Source organism: Corvus moneduloides, chromosome 18 (assembly GCF_009650955.1).
Source record: "Corvus moneduloides isolate bCorMon1 chromosome 18, bCorMon1.pri, whole genome shotgun sequence".
In the NCBI taxonomy this organism is placed as follows: domain Eukaryota; kingdom Metazoa; phylum Chordata; class Aves; order Passeriformes; family Corvidae; genus Corvus; species Corvus moneduloides.
The window spans coordinates 8,793,538-8,818,788 of record NC_045493.1 but is presented as its reverse complement, the minus strand read 5'-3'; the positions used below and the strand labels follow the sequence as shown (position 1 = coordinate 8,818,788).

General features: G+C 40.2%; 1 protein-coding gene across 1 annotated transcript in view; it reads right to left on the bottom strand.

The window, feature by feature from the left end:
- Window positions 1-2,125: 2,125 nt before the first annotated feature.
- The window catches only part of GALNT9 (polypeptide N-acetylgalactosaminyltransferase 9), a 132,843-nt gene continuing 109,717 nt past the window's right edge, over window positions 2,126-25,251 (bottom strand). Inside the window, exons 7-11 of the mRNA XM_032128027.1 lie at window positions 20,737-20,922; window positions 17,198-17,335; window positions 15,108-15,203; window positions 7,841-8,008; window positions 2,126-7,098 (exon numbers count right to left, since the gene is read on the bottom strand). Of these exons, the coding sequence (XP_031983918.1) occupies window positions 6,952-7,098; window positions 7,841-8,008; window positions 15,108-15,203; window positions 17,198-17,335; window positions 20,737-20,922 (735 nt within the window). The 3' untranslated portion in view covers window positions 2,126-6,951. The remainder of the gene's footprint in view (window positions 7,099-7,840; window positions 8,009-15,107; window positions 15,204-17,197; window positions 17,336-20,736; window positions 20,923-25,251) is intronic.

Sequence of the window (25,251 nt, the reverse complement as noted above, 5' to 3'; positions counted from 1 at the left end):
TTTTTTTCCAGTACAGGTCATCGACATCAGTAACACACCGGAAAGAAGACCTGCATTAGGAATAATTGTTGATAGAAAGATACAAAGCCTGAAAGGAAAATTGTAGGATATAGTTAAGCAGTAAAAGTGAGCTTATGATAAGAAGAATGAAGTGCAGAAAGACCTTGCTCTAAATTTGCATGAGTTTTGTTTCCTGGTTTTTAGGATTATAGTTAGACACTGAAATAAACTCTTGGATTAATTCACAGGTTAGGAATGTTTCACAAATTCTAGCGTAAAGAAAGGGGGTTTTGTTCGTTTGCTTGCTTTTGCCTCAACATTACAGAAAAATATTGCCTCAACATTGCAGAAAAATACCCCTGCCCTTGTTTCCCTGCTTTAATGTCCAGTAATGAGTCAGGATGCAAAGGCAAGTCTATCAAGTAAAGGTGCTCAACTACATTACAGTAACAACAGACAGCCAAAACAAAACAATGACCAAGCCACAATAGGCTGAAAAATCATTATCACTGCCACTCAATGCTCAGTTACAGGCACATATTAATGGTTCAGAGTCGATTAATGAAGATTTATTGAACAAAATGGTGGCAACATCCACAGAATACATTCTTCACCGTGAAAAATCTGATGCTTAGGATAACTTCTGCAGTACAAATGTTGTCAGATGCACAACTGCTGACAAAATATTTATACAAACCTAATTTTGCTGGGTATTATCCACAAAACACTCATTCTAGCAAGCATATGGTACCTTTAAAGGTGATGTTTCTTCATCCAAGAAATGCTGGCTTGATTACAATAGGTAGTTGGGTCTACAGAATGCCTTGGCTTGAAACAGAGCAGCGTTTCTACACAGAGTCCTCAGCATGGAGTTGCAAAGAAATGCGAAAGAATGCAAACACAGATCCTGGGGATGGAGCTAAATTTGCCAAGGCTGTATCAGGCCATTCCTTCTGAGGCTGGTGGTATTGTCACTCACCTGAAGACTACAGCCAACCCTACCTCCTCTGGGAAAACCAGGGAATCGGTAGCTGCTCTTCCACTTAGGCAGTCACTGTCCTTGCAGAAATTGGGAAAGAAAAAACTTGGGCACTCAGGTCTCACCCAGCTGATTCAGCTGGACCAGAGGGGTGTAAGAGAGTCAGGAACATGGCCATGTCCCTCCCTGGTCACTCGGCTCTAACCTTATGTGCCCCACAGCCTCTTCCCCACAGGAGCTGCAGGGCAGGGAATAATGAAAGAAGGGCTTGGATCCTTTCTCAGATGCTCTGTTCTCCTTGAGCACAAATTGCAAACTTTGTCATACACACTGCAGAAACAGCCTGGCTGAGATCCAAAATCAATGTTGAAACCAGCAATGTATGTTTTATCCCACTGAGCACCTCAGGAACCTGATGGGTTCTCACCCTGCTATCACCCAGCACAAGAGATGACACAGAGCATCTGCTTGTACAGTTACAAAGTTGTTTGCTGGTGACACAAAAAAAGCACGACAGTCAGTTCAGAAATGTATTTTAAAACAGGATGACAGAGGTCAAACTAAGAAGGGTGTTAAAAAAGAGTTGGCAGCAGTTATTCACAGCTTTTCACCAGAAGAGAACTACGGGGCATCCTATGGATGGATGGAGAGGCTGTGGTACTGACTCGCAGCAATTGTGCTATTTATTACAGCAGGATGTTGTGAGATCCAGAGCTCTGAGTGGATTGGATACATACAATCCCACTGTCCTCATTAAATCTAATGGTTGGACTGGAGTGTAGAGCCTCTGGCTTGGGAGGGCCTTACCCTGAGAAACTAGGGGGAGATATATGGTGAAAGGATCATTCTACATTATCCCTTGTGTCCTATTGCATTCTTCTAAACACCAGTTATTGACTGTTTTCAGTGACGAGATGCTGGGTTATATAGATGACAGTATTCTGTACTGTTACCAATCCAGTTTTGGATGTGCACCCTCAGGGCCAAGCCTTTTACGAGTGTGTGGTGACTACCTTTCAGAACACATTACGTGCAATTTAAATTTTAAAATGCCCATATGCTTTGTTATTCTAGTTTTCCTTTGTGTGAATCTTTGAATTTTAATACACGTTCCCAAATGTACAATGATAAAACATGCTGCTCATGTCAGCAGTAAAATGCATAGTAATTTATTAACTTTTCCAGTGTGAATACAAATTGATTTGATGAAGTGCCACATAATGAAAAATTATTTGCAGTCACAACTTGTATTCTAGTTGCTGCAATTCTTTTTTAATTAAACATTACAAAGAGTTTGGAAACTGCACAACACTTGTTGATGGCCAATAGGAAACTCTAATACTATGAAAAGTAATCCATGCTTCTACGTCTGAAGAAACTTTTGATTCAGAAATTATGTTTTTCAAAAGCAGGTTGCCACATATTGTTCACTGGGTATTTGTAAGCATTCTTGGCCAAAACCCATTGTTTTCATTTAGGACAACCCCTGAACTCAGTAACTTTTAGTTACGCGTCATTAATGCTTTTGTAATATAAGTCACTGTATTTTGTGAAGCCATTCTGAAATCCATGATAATGTACTAAAGAGGTCACTGTAGTTTGGAATTCTTTCCAAAGAGAATTTTTGAGTCTTAAGTTTACTGTGGTGGCATCCAGATCCAGAGACATGTGAAGACCTGATCATTCCTTGGTTTCTGTCCAGCCTCTTAGCTAGGTCTTCTAATTTGCAATACCATCTTTTATCTGTGGTATGACCTCTACCATTGACTTGGATCAGCACTAAGAAGCAGGTAGTCAAAATAGCAGCTGGCAAAAATAGAACATCATTGTTAGAAACACCTTCAATCAAGTGAATTCTGGTAGTTGTTTTTCCTCTCAAAGCCTCTCATGAAAAACCAAAGGTATTTGTGTCCTAACTGAATAATAATATGCCAAATTCCCTCTGAACTACAACTTCTATTGCAGTTCTTCTTATAGCCCAGCTCCCTGGATCTCAAAACAGACCATAATGCACTTTTGTATGGCTGTTAATGAACCATTTCAAATGAATACTGGATACTGAAGGAATTACATGCTGTGTAATTGATCTAAAGAACAGATTAGGACTGGTGCTATTTCATTAAATCTTATTAGCTCTGGCTTAAGTACTTAAAATTGCAGCTGTCCTGTGTCAGATAGATTACACCCCTTGTCACATGGCAAGTGAGGTTTTCATCTACTAGATCACAGTTTTTAAAAAGGAATAGGCTGATGTAAAGGAATATAAATGAAGGACTGTGAAGGCTTCATCTTCAGACACATTGAGCCCCCAATTATTCATTCAACTGAGGGAAATACTTCAACACTTTGAAAACATGTATGAAGACCTGTTGTTTCCATATTTTGGTCTTAGATCACTTCTATGGAACCTGAGTTTGGCTTTTTTGATGTGGAACAGCCCTGAAGAGTTCTGGTGGGTGAACACAACAGAGATCTTATATGATTGCAGGGGAATCCAGTGGGTCCTTCCAAAACACCAACTTTTTCTCTTGGTTCCCTCCCACTGGAGCTTAGCATGCCTCAGGAATCAGCAAGCCAGTAAGGATAGAGGACTGTTCTGGCTAAGGAACAAACAGATTCAACCAAAGCAAAATTAAATTCAGCTTGGAAAACACATTGTAGCTCTCAAAGGAGAAAGGGCTTTTTATTACCACGGGACTCAAGCTAATTTTTAGGGACCCTGACACGCTTTAAAAAGTACATTTTTCCTGCCTTAGCTTTGACAACAGTGTGCTAGACTTGATAGTCTTTCTTACCTTCTGTTCTTTTGTCCTATGACCTAGTATTTAGCTCCATAATCTCCTGAATCAAACAAACTAGCATCTGAAGCCTTTGAACTGAATTTTCTCTACAAGGCATATTACACTACACTGAATACTTTTCATGAGATCTAGAATGCTGCACTGTAGGAAACAAGACTGAAAATGTGAACACCATTAAGCAGGATTTCAGATTATACTAAGGGGTGAATCACTGACAAAAGAACCATAGACTTTGGTTAAAAGAGATAATATTCAAGGCTTTTTTTATTATTATTCCTTTGATGAGAGAATATTTAAGACTCTCTCACATGCAGAGTCACCATGTTAGTACCACAGCCAAAGCAGTGGTTCATACAGATGAAGACTAAAGTAAAATTAATCCAACAGATGTGTTTTGCAAATATAAGAAATTGTTCCAACAAATCTTAAAAAAAACGACAACCACATAAAATACCAACTCCACCTTTTAAGAGTTATTTGATTTCTTTTATATTATTATGTAAATCTCAAAGCCATTTATCTACCACAAAAACCTGTTTTCCTTCTTATACCCTAAGTCTGGCTCTTGGAAGCCTCCTACAGCTGGTGGCCTTGGCACTCAAACCTGCCAGGACTGACCACTCTCAGACAGCATGGCCATGGTCAAATGCTCTGCATTGAGCACTCAGTGGCAAAATTCCAAGACAACCAATTTTATGTCATCAGAGTTGTGTCAGAGTGAAGGTTGGAAATCTCCCTTGAAATCTTTGCCAGTAAACACAGATCTATCTGGTCATCTCAGCTTCAAAGCTCCTAAACTGCACATGCAAGACCCCTTTTAGGAGAGAAGATTTAAAACCTGGTATTCCTCTAAATCTCACCTGGTAAAACCATCTTTTCCTTCCTTTGCTTTCTCACCTCCCTCGAGTAAAACTCCATCAGAGCAAACAAGAGGAGAATACAGCTTTCATACAATTTAAAAGGTGGAACTTGTATTTGGAGAGAAGATGAAAACTCACTCACAAATTCACCCTGTACAAAGCTTTCAACACCTGCTCCATAGATGGCAAATATAATTTTAAATTGTCTGATAGGTTAACACAAGGAGGTTAAATGCAGGGCAGCTGTTCCCAATCTATATTTAGCCTGAAGCTTCCTACATGTTTTGGACCTGCAGGAAGGCTTGAAAACTGAGATTGTCCATGATTTTATCCAGTATTGCTCCATTTATTAAAGATGCTATTCTCCCTGCAGGTCTTATTACACTGTTCAAAAGGTTTTGTTCAACTTACCAAAAACATGGAATTTTAAGCATTTCTGTATCTAGAATCTCACCCAGAATTATTCTTTTGTGTATATTCATGTGTAACCTGGTCCATGTGACATGAATAAAGATCAGCAATTAGCCACAAGTAAACTCCAGGAGAAAAGGCTTTGTATTGCATCTTGCACAGTCTATTTCAAGAATAAAACTGGGGCAAAATATAGTGATATGCTTTCTAGATACTAACCAAGAGTTGACAAGAATTGATGGATTTTGCATGTTAAAAGTAAATATTTTATTACATATCATGCCCTTGAAAAATTAACTGTTTCCATTCAGTTTTGTTCAGCATGCCTTGAAATAGGAATGGCAAAAACTATTCAAGGAACAGATCACCAAGATTCACAGTACCACAGTGACTGCAATTACCTATTTTCCTGGCTCAGTAAAACAAAACATTTTTTTTAAAAAATAACTATAAAATATTAAACAGTGAAATTAACAGATACCATCTGTGTCTCTCCTTCAGTATGACTGAAATAATCTGTACTGAAAAGCTGTGTGCCACAGAGCCCCATCCAAAACCTGCTGATGACAGTGGTCATCAATTCTGACAGCCTTTTGGATAAGACCTTGTCACTGCTCTGTCCATATGCACAGATCCTGCATGAGCAACTGGATACCTTTTTAAATTCAGGTTCACAAAGATGCTGCCAGTGGGTCAGCTACAGTAAAATATTTATATTTCAGAATAACAGTATTTATATATGCTCCCTACCTCTTGCTCTAATTTGCCTTCTTATCACTAGGCTTGTGTTTGTTTTTCAAATGCTGAAAAGACTTTGTTGGTTTGTTCAGGAAATTTGTCTAGACAGGGCTCACAAAGTGTATTTGCTCACATTTGACATTTTCACAGGGTGGGAAACCAAATGGAAGATCTGAGTTGTTAAGCTCCACAGATGGCACCTAAGCCAGTCAACTTATCTCCAGAATTAGGAGTATCCTTGTTCCAGGCGGTCTCTGGAACAAGACGACAGTGACCTGCAGGACAGAGACCCACACACACTCAGGGCTTTGGGGCCAGCTGAGGCCTCCTGAAATCCATCCATCTACCAGTACATTTACTGCCTCGGGAGAGCCAAATATCCAAGTGCTAAATTGTGATGCCTCTACAGCCAACAAATGTAAAACGTGGCAATATAACGGAGCGTGTGGCTATTTTACCTATTCAACGTTTACCTGTGTCTAACTAGAAGAGGTCTCTAAAATGCTGCTTTCCAGCAGCTCAAAGGTTGAGAACCACCTGTAAACATTTGCAGAACAGTCTCTTTCTAGAAATAGAGACTCCTAAACATCAACCTTGAAATGTATCATATATTATAATATATTTCCAGTGTTATTTACAGATCTTCTTGTTTAGTACAATGAACCAGACATGCTGAAAAGGTAGGATTTTTCCAGTCCTCTTTTATACGAAGTACAATAAAAAAGGCACATAATTATTCACCATAGGAGTTGTGCACCAGTCCAAAACTTAAAGCTAAAAAGCTACCCATCAGAGAACTCTCTTTATGAGGCAGTATTGAGATGTCTCCTTTGAACTCAGCATAGAAAGATCTGTCCATCCATTCCCCTAGGAGAGCTTAAGGAATCCACTTTCCTGTTGAGTTCTGATCTTCACAAGATTTCCAAATCAACAGAAAACTCTCATTAAGCTTCCCACATCATCTGCTGGAGCAAGGAAGAGTCAAACAGGGCATGTGTGTGTCTGCTTTTCTTTTTCTTCTTTCTTTCCTTGGAATGCCCAACTATAGAGGACTCTTGAGAGCTAAGACCTGTTCAAACTAATTTGCTTTAAGACAAATGCCTCACAAGATATGGCACACTGAGCAATGGACAACAGCAGGAGAGGCAGCTCAGCCCCACAGTCAGTGTCGACCATGTTTGATCCAGTTTCTAATCATCCATTTCTGCCCCGAGCACCTTTGTACAACTAATCTGAGCCCAAAATTTGCATCCTTTGACATTTCCACTTCTAGACAACGGCCAGTGTCTCTGCTGATGATTGGACCATTCTGGAAAAAAAAAAAAAAAGAAGGAAAAAAAAGGATTAGAGGAAGGAACAGACTGAAAAAAAAACTAGCACTAGATCTGTAAATCCTTAAAAACATTATGAAATGCATGGAAATTTCTGTATATATCAAGTGATAAATGCCCCAGAAGGTGCTAGAAATTCCTACGAGAAGCTAGCTAATACATACAAAGTACCAAAACAATTCCTTGATAATTGTAGATTTAGGAATTGTTGGGAAAATCCCCCAAATCACTAGAAAATATCTAAAAAGCACTAGTGAATCCCAGAAGCCCAAGAAATAGGAAATCCCAGAAACTGTAATAATGCTTTTGAAAGTCTTAAAAATGATTTGTAGATTCTAGATCTTAAAAAAAAAAAAAGAAGAAAAAACAAAAAGCCCATAAAGGTGCTAGATGAATTCTAGAAAAGTTCTAGACACAAAAATTCCTGGACAGTAAACAATTACAAGCATGTTCTTGATTTTCAGGACAGAAATTGAGAATATTCCAAGACAGGATAAGTAAAAATTCCTAGGAAGCATACTCCAAAATTTATAGTAATAATGAAAGAATATTCCTGGGTAGCACATGATCTATGGAAAACATATTTGACTATTTCTAAAAGGCAACTGGGAGAATTCCTAGTACAGCCCTCTAAAGACCTCCTTGTTTTTCACGGAATACCCTCTAGAGCATCATCCCTCTCCAATTTATCTCTACAAGGCTTCCTGAGCTCTTCCACACCTGTGTGAAATCCCAGAACCTTTGTGCTGGCCTCAGGACATCTTCACACTTCTTGAGGGTGGGTGTCCTGCCCTTCCCGTCATCCACCAGGCATTTGGAGTCGGGCAGAAATGCGGTGGAGCCCAGTGGCCCCAGCTGCAGGACACCTTCTGAGCTGTAGCGGACAAGCTGGGGAAGAAAGGAAAGTTCTGAGGTGGTGAGGAGCCCTTTGTCCTGCTGCACCTTGGGTCTGGCACACGTTGCTCAAGGGCAAAGCTTGGGAACCTTGTTGGTAAAACCTAGAACACAACAGTCCCTTCTCCCACACTTCTGCTCCCCACCACTCCCCACCCAGTATTTCACTGTAAAAAGGGCAATCAAGAAAGTGAAGTAATCAATATGTAAATCATGCCCACTCAGCAGGAGTTGATTTAACAAGGACACAATGTCAATTTTGTCGTGCAGTTTGTTCTTAAGAGCTCTGTTAGAGGCTATTGATAGCAACAAGTCTAATTAGTTTTTGTAAATAAATGTTACTGAAAAAATCCAACCATGCAACCAGTATCCAAAAATATGAGAGGAAAAAAGAAACCATGAAGGAAATGGCAGCAAATTTGCTAACATATGCTTCAGGCCTACATAATAAACAATGACACTCTGGTATTTCAGTTTTGTGTGAAGCACATTAAAGCAAAAGTGCACGATGTTAATTTGGCAGCAGGCCAATACGTCAGATCAGACTTATCTACTTCTCACTTCTGTGCTTAAACCCAGAGTCATTAAACCAGCATAATATTTTGCCCTTCTTACTCTGAAAGTGCAACAGCCAGGTGCCAAAAGACTGCAGAGTGGAGTCAGCTACGTGGCTTGTGTGCTGTGAGTCTGGATGCTGCAGGGTGAGGATCTGAGCCACCAAAGAAATGCAATTACCACCCAGGAAATTCACTGCCTGTCTGGGCTTATTGCTGTTATATGGCTGAAATTACTTAACAAGAAAGGGAAGGAAAGGTCAGAAGTGCCTGCCATTTATTGGATGCCACTGACCAGTGTGTGAGATATCATTAAGAGTCAATCAAAAAACTCAAATTAGAGTCTGGCTTTCTACTGCCATCCTTATTAACCTCAGAAGAATCATGCTGTGAATAATCATTTCTTGCTGGTGGTAAAAAGAGCATGGTCTACTTGCTCCCAGACCAGATGCTCTTTGACATAGTATGTGTTCATTTTCCCACCTGCCACTTCTGTTCAGAGCAGCCATGTGAAGCACAGAGGTAGAACAGAGCCTACATAAGAGAGAAGAGCAGAGAGATAACCACACGAGGTTGTTCTGGGTATGAACAGTGCCTTTGTCACGGCACAGTCTGTACACACTAAATCAAGACACTTTTGGGGTTTTTTTCCACTCTGAGGTTAGGAGGGACATATGTGAAAGAAGCTCAAGCAAGCAAAGTAATTCAAATTATGAATGGACTTGCCAGGTCTGACAAATTAACTTTGTTTTTTCACATAAAAAGGAGCTGGGAAAAAAATCCAAAGCAAACACAACATTCTCTCTTTTTCTTTTTCTTTCTTTCTTTTTTTTTTTTTTAAAGTAAAACCTGATTGTATATTTCACACTTCTATTTAATGGGTTTTCAGCAGAGTTCAAATGAACTGCAGGTATGGCTGAAACACTGACCAGAAAATGTATTCATCTTGCAGTGTGTATTACCTCTCTGTAGTCCCAAAATCCCACCCCACAAGCTTGTTGGCTTTGCCTTATGTAGATAATCAGACGCACTGTTTATAATGGGCTATCTGCTCTGTAGGATAGGATCAATTTTCCCTGTGGTTTGAGATGAGCAGCATTTTCTGTACTGATATTAAAACAGTCTAAAACATTCTCTGTCATCAGAATCTCAGTAGCCAGAGTTACATGTGCTCTGCATCACAGTGGCCATGTACTTGGGAAAGACTTTGTCATAGAGCAGCCTGTCAAAGCAGAAAGTACCGGTTCTCTTAGGCTTTAGAAGTGGAAGACACATTAACTCTATTCTAAACCATCTGCAGTATTGAAAGTGGCAGTTGTGTTACAGCTCAACAGGGTCAGGGATGGCTTGGTACAGGAAACTTATCTGTACAATCTCGAGACAAATGGAACAGCTTGGGCTTAATTTCCTGAATCTGCACTTTCTGTCAAGTTTTTATGGCTGTTCCAACAGTCATGAAAATTTAGGCTTATTCTGCAATAAAATAGAATTCTAAAAAAAACCCACCCACAAAGAATTATCTCAGTTCAGACCATATTACATAGCAAAGCTGTAGTGCCTGCTTCTGCACAATCAGACCAGAAATCAAGGTTCAAGAAACTACTATGTGGTTAATAACATCTCCCTCCAAAGAATTCCAATCTTAACTTCCAAGAGACAACATAAACTGCGAAAATAAAATAAGCATTAAAATAAGTTGCTTATTACTACAGGCTAGAAAGCAGGAACTGGGATATAGTCAATGAAAATGATGGCTTCTCTGTTCAAATTTCATGTTAAGTGTCACTAACATATCCACAAAGAAATAATCCCTGAATTTGTGTTAGGACTGTAGGCATGATACATCATGTCAAATCCATTCCTGCTGCCAACCAGCCAAAATCAAACGACAAAGTCCCCTTTATTAAGAAATATTAAATCTTATTAATTAAAAAAAAAAATCTGTGCCAGTTTTGATGGGCTGAGATCCTTCAGTATCCACATACTCCAAACTGCAAGCTGCAGAACAGAAGCAAACTTTTATACATCACATGGGAATGGACCTTCACTCAGCCTTTCTCTTTTATCTGGGAAGAGCTGAAGGATTCACATAAATGACACTGAAGCCAAGTGCTCTATTAAATACTCAAGATCTAATCCTGATACCATCTTCTATACTGATGTAAGATAGGATAGTTTTCCCTTCAACATCCAGAAATCCAAGCAGAATGCAAAAGATGTCAAAGGTTGTTTATCAAAGCCACCATACCTGGATCAAAAATAGTCAGTGCTGCTGCCTATGGAACATGATCCTCCAGGAGTGTCAATGTGGTAAGAAAATGGCAGCTTTTAACTGGAGGATTTGACTTCAAAAACATCCATTCCTGCTAATTTCCAGTCAAGTGAAAAAAGCACCAAATGATTACAATGATTGGTGATTGATTGTTTGTAGGAAACAGTTACTAGGATGGGCCTGGTAGCTTTCCACACTCAATTTAACCTCTCTTTCACTATTGCTCTCCAGGCAAAAGGCAATCTTTAATGGTCCCTCAGTTCTGCAGGTTAAAGCAAGCTGTAAGCTGACACAGGAACTGAAACAGAGAGTGATGCAGGAATCCCAAACTCCCTACATCTCCAGAGTCCCTGTCCCCTCAAGGCAAACAGATCACAAGGTACCAAACTTCCATGTTTGTTCCAGAATCTCACCCACCTCTTCCTGCAAGTGGAGAAACTACCTGTTTATCCGCCCTGCTGCCCTGCATGCAAGTCTGGGCAGTCACAGCGCTGCCCAGCAAAATGTTAAATATCTGTCCTTTAGCAACAGTTTAAGTGGAGCCGTTCATCTCCTCTCATTCCGTCTGTTTGTGCAGCTGCAAGCCCCGGGAATCCGAGCACGGAGCTCTCCTTTCCTTCTGGTTGATCTCAATGCAGAGGGAGTTCTCTCTTTCACAGCTGCAGTGCCTCCCCTTTCTCTGCTGTGAAAGGGAAGGGAGGAGGGTGGAGAAGGAGGCTGTTCACCGTGGCCCTTCTGTCCCAAGATGCCATTTCATTAAGTTCTCCTCTCTTTCACATACCATATAACCAGCTCCACATCACAGCATTCACAGCAGTGAATATTTCCACTGGGGCTGTGTAAGTGCTCTCAGATGGTTCAAAACCTGCATGTCCTATAACCATTCTAAGAAGCTTCCAGAACAACACATTCCACTTTTGGGGGCGTTGTATTTGTCCTCACAATCCCACTTTTTTTAAAAATTTATTTTACAATGAAAGGGTATAATGTAATGCTATAGCACCACTGGGCTTTGCAGCTGATTGTATAATGGAGGCCACACACAGAGGCAAAGCAGTTCAAGACTTCCAGTATATTCCTTTCTTTACAAATCTTCTGTAGCCCTGGACTGTTTCTCCCAGCAGTATTTGCAAACAGTTTTTTCCTGAAAGCCATTAGACTCAAACTTCAGATCCAATGAACACATATAAAAAAGGACACTACTTTTCTGTAAAATAGGTTTTGAAATCGACTCAGACTGATGCAAAACCTTGTCTGGATACTCCTAGCTGTTAGCTTACAATGACTTAGCTCAAGTCAAACTCATTAAACTAAATTGATGTAAACTCAGGCTAAATGCATTCCAGAGCATCCGTTAAAGAGCTTGTCCCTGTTTGAATAAAGAAATTTAAAAGCTGATGTCATTACAGAGATGTGATTTATCATGGTGAAAACTGATCTTGAAAATACACATAGGGAAAGGCATTTTGTTCATGGAGCAGTCACAGTGGAGTGGCTTTATTTTGCCACTGTAATGCAGGACAACAACATCCGAGGGAAACAGAAGGGTAAGACATAGAGAAAAAGAATGTTTTATCACAGATGGACAGTAATCTTATCCCTAACTCAGCTTTCTTTAAACACTTGCCTGACTTGTGTGGGTTTCCATGGAACCATGAGTACACTAAAATCACTGGTAAGGTGCTTGTCAGAATTGAAGAGTACAAACAACAAACAAGGCTGTCTGTAGCTGAACTGGGAGAGGCTTTCACTTTGGTAGGACACATGAAAACCAGTGATAACCCAACTGGGGAAAGTGAGTTCCATATTTATACTAATTTATGTTCAGTAGGCATGTACAAATAAACCAAATCTTGGCTCAGTAGGGGTATTTTATATCCTATGCTTGAGATGAAAAATGTCAAAAACGGAAAGCTAAATGCAGCAGACAACTATGCTCACCCAGGCTGATTAGAAGAGGGGCTTTAAAAATGTTTATTTAATATATTAAAACGCTTGCTGTCAACACCTTTCATGCTATGTGCTTGAATATCCTTGATTAGGGTTTGTGCAGCTGTGGTTCTCACACTGAATTAATTTTGTAAATTGTAGTGAGATGACAGAAGTTTTCCAGCTGTGTAATCATTAATTAACTTGGCTGCATTTGAGTGGCTCCAACCCATGCTTGTCTGTGAAATACTCAACTTAGATAAAACATCACCTCTTCATCACCTTCACTTGGTGTATTTTGCAGAATGAAAACTCTTTTCCTGTTTTTTGTTGGTCGGTTTGTTTGTTTTAAAGGGAAATGAAAAGTGCTGCAGGATGATTTGACAAATTAACTTTTTGCCTTTCCCATACTTTGATAATTCTTGGACACATGGAATACTTTGGATCTTACGGGTTTGAAAAGAGTGAGTTTCTCTTTTTATGTGTTTATACAGTGCTGATAACAAAGCAGCTCTAGCTTGTGGCTGCAATGTGAAGTCTAAAGCCAACTTTTCAGGCTTTTCCAGAAAATTCACATATACAGGACACTGAAGATCTACCTGTAGGATTTAATGGGTCAGTACCCAATTTCAAGTTTCTAGGCAGTAAATATTTTGCGAATTTCTGAAGAATACTTTGAAGTATCAAATTTCTTTAAAAGGGAAAATATCTGGGTATTTTTGTGCACTCTTCTTGTATTAGGGTAAGGAATTTAATGAAGAGCTTGGTAGGGCCATTTAAGAAATACATGTGCCATACTGTACAATGTGTTCTTTGTGTTTTACATAAAATTCTTTACCAAATCCAGAATCACCTGAGGAACAGTGTTATTTCATCATGCAATATAAACCCAAGATACCTGGGGCTTGCTGCAGGAAATGGACTATCAGACTCACAACCAGGGTCAAAGGATTGTGGGAATGTACCTACATTGTCCCACTGGCACTTGGTCAGAGCTGGTTGCTAAAAGGAGCTACTTTATACCCCCAAGTTAGTCAGGAGAAGCTGGGCATGTTGTACCTTCAAAGAAATTCACTATAACTTATGCCCTCATCTATTTTCTTCCAGAAGTCAAAGCCTACTCTGTGAAACAGGAATCATGGAGGCAAACAAGCAGGTGAAGGACTTAAATTGCAAAATAAATTACAGTCAGAACCATTTACTTCATTACTCTTTTAAGTGCTAGCACACTGATAGAGATTAGATGTTGCTAGGGGACTTTCTGGAAGGACTTAAATTTGCAACTTTCAGATTAGAATGGAGCAAGAGACTGAACTCTCTCTGAGCGCCTTAACATCTCTAACGAGAGTCTTCTTGAAAAGCTAATTTACATCTAATTAAGCAATGCTATTTTTTTACCTTATTTAAAGGCTGCTCCTTCCACCTCTACTAGGAGAGTGTCAGTCAAATACTCCATAATGATCCTGCCAAAGATAGACATTATGCCAGTAGGAATTACTGTCTACCTCACTTTGCCTCCGTGGTGATGCACGTGCCAGGACTCCCAATCAATATATGTATGACTGAACCTCAGATAATTGTTAAGCCTGATAAGGTCAGAGTTTATTTACACATGAGAATGTTCATTAACATAGTTTTGATTCAGATGCTCCTTCAAAAGAAACTGGAATTGCATTTCAGAAGAAGCTCAAGTCCTGGATTTAAGTATTATCCAACTTGTATTTAAAAAACAGGTAACATCACTACGAGCACAGAAAGAAGAAATGTCATTTTAAAATCTTCAGACATCTGTAAGAAAATAATAATATGCACAGGGACTGACAAAAAAAAATCTTTTAGAAAAGAAATATTTTAGAAAAGTCTTAACTTAGAGGGTATTCTTAATTCCCTTTGAAGTTGATGTTAAATACGTGCTTAACTTTTTGCCTTCTCAGGGAATCAAATCAGCAGCTTGCTAAATAATTTCTGCCCAGGAGTCTGTTGGACCAAGGAACAGTTAAATTAAGGAGGTACCCTGAATAAGTAATGTCATAACAAGAAGAACTGCTCCCTCACACAGACTACCTAAATTAATTAATCTTCAGTGGATCCCTGTTATTTAAATAAAATAATGTGATTCTTCTGTTTTCCGAACTGGCAGTTTTGAAGTACAGATTCACATGCTGGACAACCTTGGAAAAGGCACCCAACCAGACTGGAGTAAAGCCAGACATTTGCCTTTGCAGCTCAGGAATTATACTGCCAAACACAACTCAAATATACCAAATGACTCTTTGTATCTTCTGAATATTCTCTAAGTTAAAGGTTTCTTGTTAATTATCGGATTTTCACTATTTACCTGGGAGGACATTCCATGGCATGGATAAAGGATGGCTTTGTCATCCTCTTCGGCCCCCTGGTCCAAGCAGTAGCCACTGGCTTTGCTGTTACGCACCTGTAACCAGATCAGAATGAAAACAGCTGAGCTGGAAATTAATCCTGATTTTAGTCCAGTCCAGCTAAATCTCAGCTGTGCTACAGCTCTTGGAACAAGTACTGTGTAAAACTGCTCTCTGAGAGACACATGCTTCTCCTTCAGCTACGACAGGGTGACACCAGTGAATCTGCTCCAGGAAAAGACATTATTTGGACAACCTGCTGTCTTTGCAGACCCTGGGGCAGAGATGTATTTTCAGCAATTACTCAAGGATCAGAACTTCTTAAAATCCACCCTAAGAAACCCAGGCCAAGTTTTTCTCCAAATTCCCATTGTGCAAACATAAATTTTGACCCTATTTGTTGAGAATGTGGCTTTACAAACAGGATAGGAACTACCTAGGACTGGTGTTGGATGTGACACGCTTTTTTTCTTCCTATTGCTTCTATAAAACCCAAAAACCATGTGAAAAATTTTTATTTGAACTGAAAATATAGTACATTGTTATGTACAGAACTGACATAAAGCACATTTTATGAAAGGGCACAGGTTCAGAGATCAAAGGTACTTAAAAATTCCTGCACTCCCCAGACAAGGAGAATTTACAAGTTTATAAAAAATGGGATGGAGCTCTTGTTAAAATACAGGCATTTCTCTTGAGGTTGGAAACATTACACACATATTTTGGACATAGAAAAATTTTAGGGATATCATAAACAAGAAGTTACTTAGACAGACACTTCAAAAGACTCAACAGGTAAGTTTTGCTTTAGACTGTGAAGTACCTGTCTGGCCACCCCCATAATATAGGAACAGCTGCTGCATAAGGCGCCAGAAAAAAAATCAGTATATAATCCTTCATATTATAGTGTACAAGCATAACAGGGAATCTGACTGGATAAGGGGGCTCACAAACAACCAAATTTCAGGAGGTTTATTTTATGGCTTGGGTGCTATAAAGGCTAAAGAAGATGAAGACAGCTTTATGAGATGGCTTTAAAAAAATGGGAATTGAGTCACTAGGAAATAGATTTTTACTACTGTTTCAATCTGTTTCACATCTACTCAATACATTTATTCTCCTTGAAACTCACAAAAATCCAGGCGTCTTTTCCTCCAGCAAAACAACCAGAAGAGAAAGTATTTAATAACAAGCTTGGTGTCATTTAGGATGAAGCCTAAAGTACGACTGAAAGGGACCTAGGCTGGTTTATACCAGCTAAATAGCTTGCATGGCTCTATTTTATTTAAACTGTTAAAGAAATAGATATTTGCATCACTGAACTTCCTGTTTGACTCAAGAACCTTCTATGTGACAGCTCAAGAGGAACAAACTTTGTTTTAGAGCCCAGCTTGCTCAGGGTCTGGTATAATTGACACAACATCGGCACTTCTGCCAATGTTCTTCATTGTTAACGACGTCCTCCGAGCTGACAGATACCAACAGCTCCTCTTGAATTTGCTCAATGTCTTTTCTCAGTTCCTGATGGGGATAGTTGTATTAGGATGCAAAGTGATATTATGCAATAGAACTTGCACTTTGTATCAGTGTCTCAAGTGCCTGACTGATTTTTATATGAAGTCAATCAAGTGGCAGAGAAAGGAACAGTGTCCATTTAGTTGTCTTGTGGGAAAATATCCTGCCTTTGGATTTAATTGCCGTTCATGTACACAATTGTTTTAGCTCTGCTGACCACTGATGTTTTTTCATGATGACTGTGACGTCTTATTTGGGAAAATGATTGCCTCAAACTTACGTCTCAGTATTTTAAAATGAGAGCCTAGGCGGTTGCATGTCATCGTCATTGTGGATGACTTCACCAGCTGCACTCCAACGAAAGGAACGGAGCTTCCAAAGCCACACTCCTTGGTGCTGACTAAAAGGAGGGGAGGGCATTTTTGCTGTCGCTGCTGTGCTGATTTGTAATTGCTCTGCACATCCTGACACCCAGCACTGAAAGGAGAGGACTGCTCGAATGCAGCCACGATGTGCTCCCAAAGACATACTGTACCTCTCCGTAAGTGACTGTGTTGTTATAAACCCTCATCTCAGGGTACACGTTCTCCAAGTACCACTTAAAGCTCCGGCACTGCAGTCGCTGTCGCAGAGCAATTCTTTCAGAAACGTCTCCAAAGTCAACTCCAGGGTTCTGCAAAGCAGAAAGCGAATAAAGAAATCTCACTGCACTGATTTTATGGTTGCTATCTTTACTGAAATCAAACTGGAGTTCGTTTTGTATACCAAGCTGTATTTCCCTCTTTTCCTTCTTTTGTTGTAAGTAGCAGCTCATCAAACAGCTGCTGTTGAGTGCAGACAATAAATATTAATGAAAGCCAGTGGAAAAAGAACCATAAAGAACAAGCAAAAACCAAAAATGAATCAAAATAATAAGAATACAGTAAGAATGTTGTTACTTACAGGAGTTCTAAGTATTTGCAATCAGTCCTGAAGCCTTTACTTTCAGATTCATTTAGAATTAGGCAGTAATTCTGATCGAAAATAGAGCAGCTTGGTCATGTTTTACTCTAGTAAGAGATTTGGGTATTCAGTAATGTAAATGATGTCAGAACAGACCTGCTAAAACTTCAAAGCAAAGCTGCTCAGAAAGTCATTAAGTTCCACTAAGCATTCATATAGATCAGCATTCAGTTTTTACTAGAACTGGAGCTCATTTGCAGACTTGAGCCATAGAATGCAGTTAAACTCAAAACCTTTATAATTCTACTTCAGAATTTAATTTATGTTTAAATACAAATCCCATGAAAGTCACAGGCTGGAAGATTCAAGTTAATATGACCAAAGTCAGCCATTTAAAACTGGTGGGTCCTGACTTAGAGTCTGTTGATTTAAAGTGTTGTAAATCATCACAGTTCAACATTAAGACAGTAAGAGTTACCTCATCCAAACCCTTTTCCGACACTATTAATAAAATGGACTGAAACTGGGGAGTTTTGTGTGAGATCTCTCTGAAGTGCCTTGTGCTTTTCCTCCAGAAGAATATCTGTACATTTTACAGATTGTTTCTAATGCAGGGTTACAAGGCAGCAGCAAATCTTAGCTCAGGGTTTATTAAGATCCCCAACAGATGCCTGCTTTTCAGGAGAGAACACAAGTGTAATACTGAACAGGTTTTCCTATTTGCCACATAAAGAGTTTGCTGTGCTCACTGCTGCTTGCTGATGCACGTTCTGTCAGGAGCCCTCAGTGCAGCATCCATTCAAATGAATGTTAATTTACGTAGTACTTGAGGCTGCATGGAAGGAGAGCAATCCTCCGAGGCACTCAGTGCAATAAATCATTCAATGTAAGATTCCTTTATCACTAAAATTGTTGAGGAATAAATCATAAGTGGGGATGTACCAAGTATTTGGTTAACTAAAATAAAGCTACGCTGACCTGCTGCTGAAGGTTATAGGAACATGATCTTGCAGGTGTGCCCAAGACCATCTGCTAATCCAGATACACAATATGCACATGTTCTCAGTAACCTGTGATTTGTACAAAAGATGGGAGTTATAAAACAATTAATTTGGATTGGTTTTGTGGTATGGGAAAATGCATATATTTTACTTGCCTCTTTTCTTCCCTGTTTAAAATGAGGCAACACACTGCCCTTTTTGCAGAGCACAAAAGCAGCAAATTGAGCAGCTATGAAAACGCTGTGCTCACCCTCTGTGCCAGCTGCAGTCACCATGGGCAGGTTACAGTTTGATGGTGTAAGAATGAGGTGTCCACAGGATTTACTTTGTGGACACATTCTTTTTAACCAGCTAGCAAGGTTTCTAGTTCCCCAGCAGAAGGTTTTTGTGATGGCTTATTCCAGTACAGTACTTCTGCCATCTGTATCAAATACTACAGTGAATAGTATAATGAACACTAACATCAGCTTCCTTTTCCTGAGAGCTAATAGGCTTTTTTTTATGATGCACATTTTATCAATCAATCAATTTATTTTATGGAAAGAAAATTTTAATGTTCAGTACTTCTGCTGATTTTATGTCTTTTATTGTAGATGTGCCTGGGTTTTTTTTAAAGCTCTGCTGTATAGCTCAGCACAGAAAACTGCATCAATAAGTAATCTCAGATTAAAGGGAATCATGTTTTGGTGTAAATGCTTATTTAAATATCATCTTCTCTCAGAATTCATTTGCAGATGTCATCAAGCAAGCAAATTTACAGAGGTTAACTTTTCATCTCCTAATTGAAAATTGACCATTTTAGCAAGTGTTTTTTATGTGTGCAGACAGGGCCTAAATGCCCCTGGAATCTTTAATGGACACTGCTCTGTCTTCCTCCTACTGTCACAGAAATCTTGTGTGGAAAAAGTTATGCAGTATTGCCTTTTGTTAAGGCAAAATAATTCTCTGCAATTACCTCTTGTGCCAAAAGAAGTCACCAAAAACACATCTCAGAGACCTTGCACAGAGTGTCCAACAGTGAACAGCAGTGAGTGAATCTAGAGCTCTGAGAATATCTGACATATTCAGACATCGCATGGACAAGGAGGACACATTACTCCTCTAGGTATGTGTATTTCAAAAACTGTAAGAGGAAAGAACAAAAATGGGTACACATATTAATTGTGTACCACAGTATGAGTAGATGTCTAGGACAGACTAAATCTAATAAAGTCTTTGACAAGACTCCCATGACTTTGATGAACTCTAGGTCATAACTGAATATTCCCAAAGACACTGCTGGGTTTGTGTATCTTCCTGTTCTGATAGGAACATTCCTGTTTCTATTTGCTTCAATCAGCTCTGGGAAAACCCCTGCTATAAGGGTTAACTAAACCACCATTACCTACAGATCAGTGTACACTACCCCTCACATGAATAACTTGGGTGCAAACACAGCTAGGGAACACAGCAACAGCCAGCTTCCACCTGGCTGGGGTATAACATATAGCTCTTCTCTGCAAGAATTATGCTCAGTGCAGGTGTAGCATGTGATATGCTTACAGAACAAAGTGATAAACCAAACCTAGAGTTTATCTAATATTTATATTACATGGATTCGTAGAGGCCCCCACATGCCATCTACAATTCGTATGTGCGGTGAGAAGCAGAACGTGCCCACACTGCACCTCTGAGCCTGTGGACAATAAAGCTATTTAATGTGTGATTCTTTTATTGCATACTTTGTTTTTTATGCTGGTGAGGTCTCTTGAGTCTCACGATGAATGATGATATTTATTTATGGACATTTCTGCTGTCCCCACCGTTGTAGCATATGAACACCTCAGAGTTTAAGGGCGCCTCAAATTAACGACTTCTTGGGGAGCACATAAACCTGAGACATTTTGCTCTGGTGAAATTATAAATCTGTGTCACTGCATACAACCATCTGGACTGAGTGCACAACTAAACTTAGACTGAGGGAGCAAGTTCACATGGCAGAACTCTCCCTACTGAGCATGCACCAAAGCACTTTCCCTGAGCTTAGCCCACTTTGTGCTGCTGTAGCACCACCCTTCACCTCGAAGAGCTAATTAGGAACAGCCATCCGTGTTTCTGTCCCTGTTCAGGACAGAGTGTGACCTGTACTTACTGCCATGGGGATGTTCCAGGCCATGTAAACGTGTGACTTGAAGTCATCCATCCAGACCTCGGCGGCGCGCAGGGCGTTGCGCTTTGCATAGTAGTCGATGTCGTTGTTGTAGGGCTTCTTGGTGCGCTCGATGTGCGCCACGCGGGAGCAGGGCAGCACCTCCATGCTCCCCCCGCACTGCCACACCTGGGGGAGGCACAGAAAACAACCACATGGCCTTTTGTTCCCCTTTTGAGGCAATACAAGTGCTTCTTTTCAGATGCTGTGTGTAGAGTGTTTACGGTTTGGAGGTGAGGGCTATTGAACAGTTCAAAAGGATCGCCCAATTTACCTCTCTCTGTGCATTGCAGATGAGTCGGAGGGGAATGCAGATGGCTGCATTAGGTACATAAGTGTAGAAGCCATAAAGAGACGAGTCCTTCACCATAATATCCCTGTTCTTCGGACCACTAGGCAGAGAACGAATTGTGAGGGGGTAACCTCTGCCCTGGATGCTGCTTTAACCCAGTGTTTGTTACTGAAACTTCAACAGAAATCAGCTGTATCATCTGTCTGTGTTTGACACATGAACGGGGTACCAGAAAGGGCTCTAAGGTCACCCCAGAGCCTTCTCCTCCAGACTAAACACCCCCAACTCTCTCAGACTGTCTCCACAGGAGAGGTGCTCCAGACCTTTCATCATCATATCTCTCTACCCCTGAGCTGATGAAGAGGGATAAAAGGGGCTGAGTGGAGACTGTATCAGCCAGCCGGCCCAGATACCACTGTACCCACACTGTGCAATTTTCTCCCTGTTGGCTATTTACTGTCTGAACTCCACGGCAGGGGACAATGAGGACTTGTCTCTTTGCATCAGTGAGATCTGGAGTGACGCAGAGTGAGTGAGGCTTATGGATTCAGCTCCCTCAGGTCTGCACCGAGTAGCAGAGTCTAGCTGAAGTAAATAAAAGATATTAAAATAGAAACAATAATTCAGTACTTTTCAAGGTTGCCTTTTACTTAGAATAAAAGTACATTTCCATAGAAGATGCATTCCAGAACCATAATGGGGCAGTTCTCCACCTAACCTGCCTACCTGCCTTCTCAAGGATAAAGATGAAGTGCTTGGGAAGTGGCAAATAAGATCTCTGCTCTGGCTTTTTTTTTTTTTTTTTTTAAATACTTTATTAGGTAGTATTTACTTGCTGCTTTCCAAACAGTTCTGTAGTAAATCACTGGCCACTGGAATTTACATTTGATAAATGGAATACACTGCAAAACATGCTCATAAATTTGGACTGACAGGTGCTGAGGGTTTCCAGTGCAAAGGGGAACTGCTACCAAAAAAAAAGAGAAAAAAGAAAGGAATTAATTGATTTTCACGATCAGAAGGAGAAATGAGCAGTACACTTTAGTATACTGCTGTTTGCCCAACCCAGGTTGGAAGTCAGCTATTTCATGCACAGCACATTTTTCTTTCTATTGATATGCCTAATGACCTTGTAACTCTTATTTATATATTTTGGTACCAAGGGCAAGTACATTATCTGAGTGACAGATTTATTTCCTTCGAATGCCAGTGCTCACAAAAACCTGAAAAGGAAAAGGTATTAAACTGCAACATTAAAGAAAACAGTTTAGCTCATCTGTAAATTCAACACAAACAGTTATTTATCAGTTATAAATTCCCCACAGATGAAATCCACAGGGAACACAGACACCTGGCTTTGAAGGAAACACAACAAAAAAAGGCAGCAGCAGCGTCAGGCCAGATAACTCACACCCTGTCAGATCCTGGTGCTCAGGTCTCAGCGTGGGTCTGGCTGTGGTGTGATTGCCCCATCCCTAATCCCTTGGACTGCTTTCCACCGACATTCAGTCACTTCTTACCCTTCCCCTCAGCCCCATTTTGTTCTTTAAAGAGGCAACATCTGCTGAAGACATGGAAGGAAAGAAGGGAACAGCCAGGAAATACGCAAGGAAACTTTTCTTCCTTACAAGATGTTAGAATTTACCCCAGACAACTTTTTTTTTTCTGGGAATATGTAACTTTTACCACCAGCAGGGGATGTTTCCCTGGATAAGGATGGGATTTCCAACCCCAGAGAAAGAGAACTGGATGCAGAGCACAGGGGGCAAGGAGTCAGATGGTTGTGGATCACCAGGTGTACATCATCGTGCCACTATCTCTCCACATCCCAGACAAATGTCACAGCTGCTCAGCTGTGGGTCATTTCTTTCCAGGCCAAATAAGGTCTCCTGTTTTACTTCATGAAGATTAGTTGCTGTTCAGTGGAGCACAGACATGACTCAGTATCCCCACACCCTTTCAGCACATGGCTAAGAACAAAGTGAAGATCTTCTCTCCTTCCCTTCCAATAATTACTTAAACTTTCACTAAATAGAAGAGTTTCTGTAGTATAATCAAATATGTGCATCCAAAACTGGGCAGGATCCCAGCAGTTAAGAGCCGTCATGTGAGATTTGGATGAGTACTCAAGACTTGGGCTTGAAGGAGGAGGATGGGAGGTTCAGCAGCACCTTCTCCTCTCTGGACACAGAGTTGAAAGGCATGTTGTGATGCAGAAAACCATTGCCTGTCTGCTTCTAACAAAGGGTGAAAGAATGAGGAAGGTTTTCTTGTATGAGTCAGGTAAGAGAGAGGTGAGTCAGTGGCTGATCCTGAAACTGGTTGATTCCCCTCCTCTTTTCATTCTCAAAACTGTACTTAATGACCCATTTTAACAGTAGCAGACAACACATTTCTTTCCACATCAAACTATGAAATTATGCCAGGAAAATAATTACATGCCTCTGTAAAGCACTTATCAAGCAGGATCCTTAAAGTACCTTACTGGGGGAAGCAAACTATTTCTAACTGTGAGCATAAAATGTTGCCCAAGGCTCTCCAAAGCGACACATTTCAGGCAATCAAAGAAAACTGACTTCCATATCTATGCCTTGTCTTCTGGGATAACAACACATTTCCAGCCCAAGTTATTCCTCTCAAGTGGAGCTTCCAACATTAAATGTGTGTCTCAAGGTTCATTTACTGAGAAGGTGGAAGTGTTCAGTCCCTGAGCTGCTCTCCACAAGGGTGCACATCACTGAAAATCCCACTCTGCCTTCTTTTTCCCCATGGAGAGACAAATCTCTTAGAGAAAAATTTTTTTTTGGCTTCACAGCATGCACTCCTCAAACTTGTACTGTGAGGAAACAGCCCAGGCTCCATGGAAGGCCAGGAGCAGCAGCAAAGCCAAGTGTGTGCTCCTTGACTTGGTGCAGCTGAGCAGCCCAGGGACTCAGCTTTGCCTCTCTGAGCATCACACTGTGCAACGTTTTAAGACATGATCAAGTAATTCCAAGAGACACTCAATTTATTTGCTAATTGTAGCTAATTTCTAATTTCAGCACTGCTCTTTAGGCTGCTATAAACAAAATTGATAGCAATTTAAATGTTACCATAGCCGTGTTACCTTAGCATTTTTACTGCTAATTATCTCAATCAACTTTTCTATAAACAGACATATTAAGTATTGAGAAGAAGAAGTACCCACATCAGGACTAAATTACAAACTGAGTGATAATGTTTGTGGCTTGCACTATAATGATTTACTGACACTAATTATTAGCTATTCCTATGCACCTGAGGTGTGGCTGTCCTACAGGCAAGTGTTTATTTATGCAGCAGCCAGCTGGACATCACATTCCATGCATCAGAGAAAATCTGAGGTGAGGCCATGTCTTGTCTGCCATGGCCTCAACTGGGCATCAGCAAAGTTCCCTGAAGGCAGCTTGGGTACATTATTTAGAAAGGCTAATAAAGTGCCAAGCTTTAATTCTTGACAAACAGTAACAAGTTTTCCGAGGAAACGCATTTTCCCACATGTACTTTCTGCTGAAGGTTGAAACTACCATCTTTATCAGGATTTAAAAAAAATTAAAGTTAAAAGGAGTTAAACAAGCCTGGCCACCATTGAGCAGGAAGTAGAGCTAGCCAGGCTGCTGGGCTAATCCATTCCTAAATGCATATAGAGAGAACATTGCTGATGTGGTCTCCTGCTCTGCAGGTGAGACCTGTTTCCAACAGCATCATGGCCTGCAGAGCGAATGTCAGAGCTCAGAAATATCCTGGGATTTAATATTTGCCATTTTTAGTATTTTTAGTATCATTCCTGGGATTTAATATTTGCCATTGGCAAGAGAGTGGCTGCAGCTCCCAAGAGGCTCTTGCTGATTATAGAGAGGGCTCTTCCCTCTCCATGGACTTGGTGCTCTGTAAATTGAATATCACATTATTTTGTACACTGAAGTGACTGCACAGGGTTATTTAATTTGGTGCAGATGATCTCACTAAAAGCAAAATCAATAGGTAAAAATAAAAATGGCACCACAGTGTGAAGGAAAAGCTGGGAAGACAGTTTTAACTTTGAAAACTTAGACTGGAAGTAAAGATTGTGATCCTTAAGAACTTTGTACCTTGCTGTGAATTTTTCAGTTTAAACACCCTGGTGTTCAGTGAGAGAGAAAAAGAAA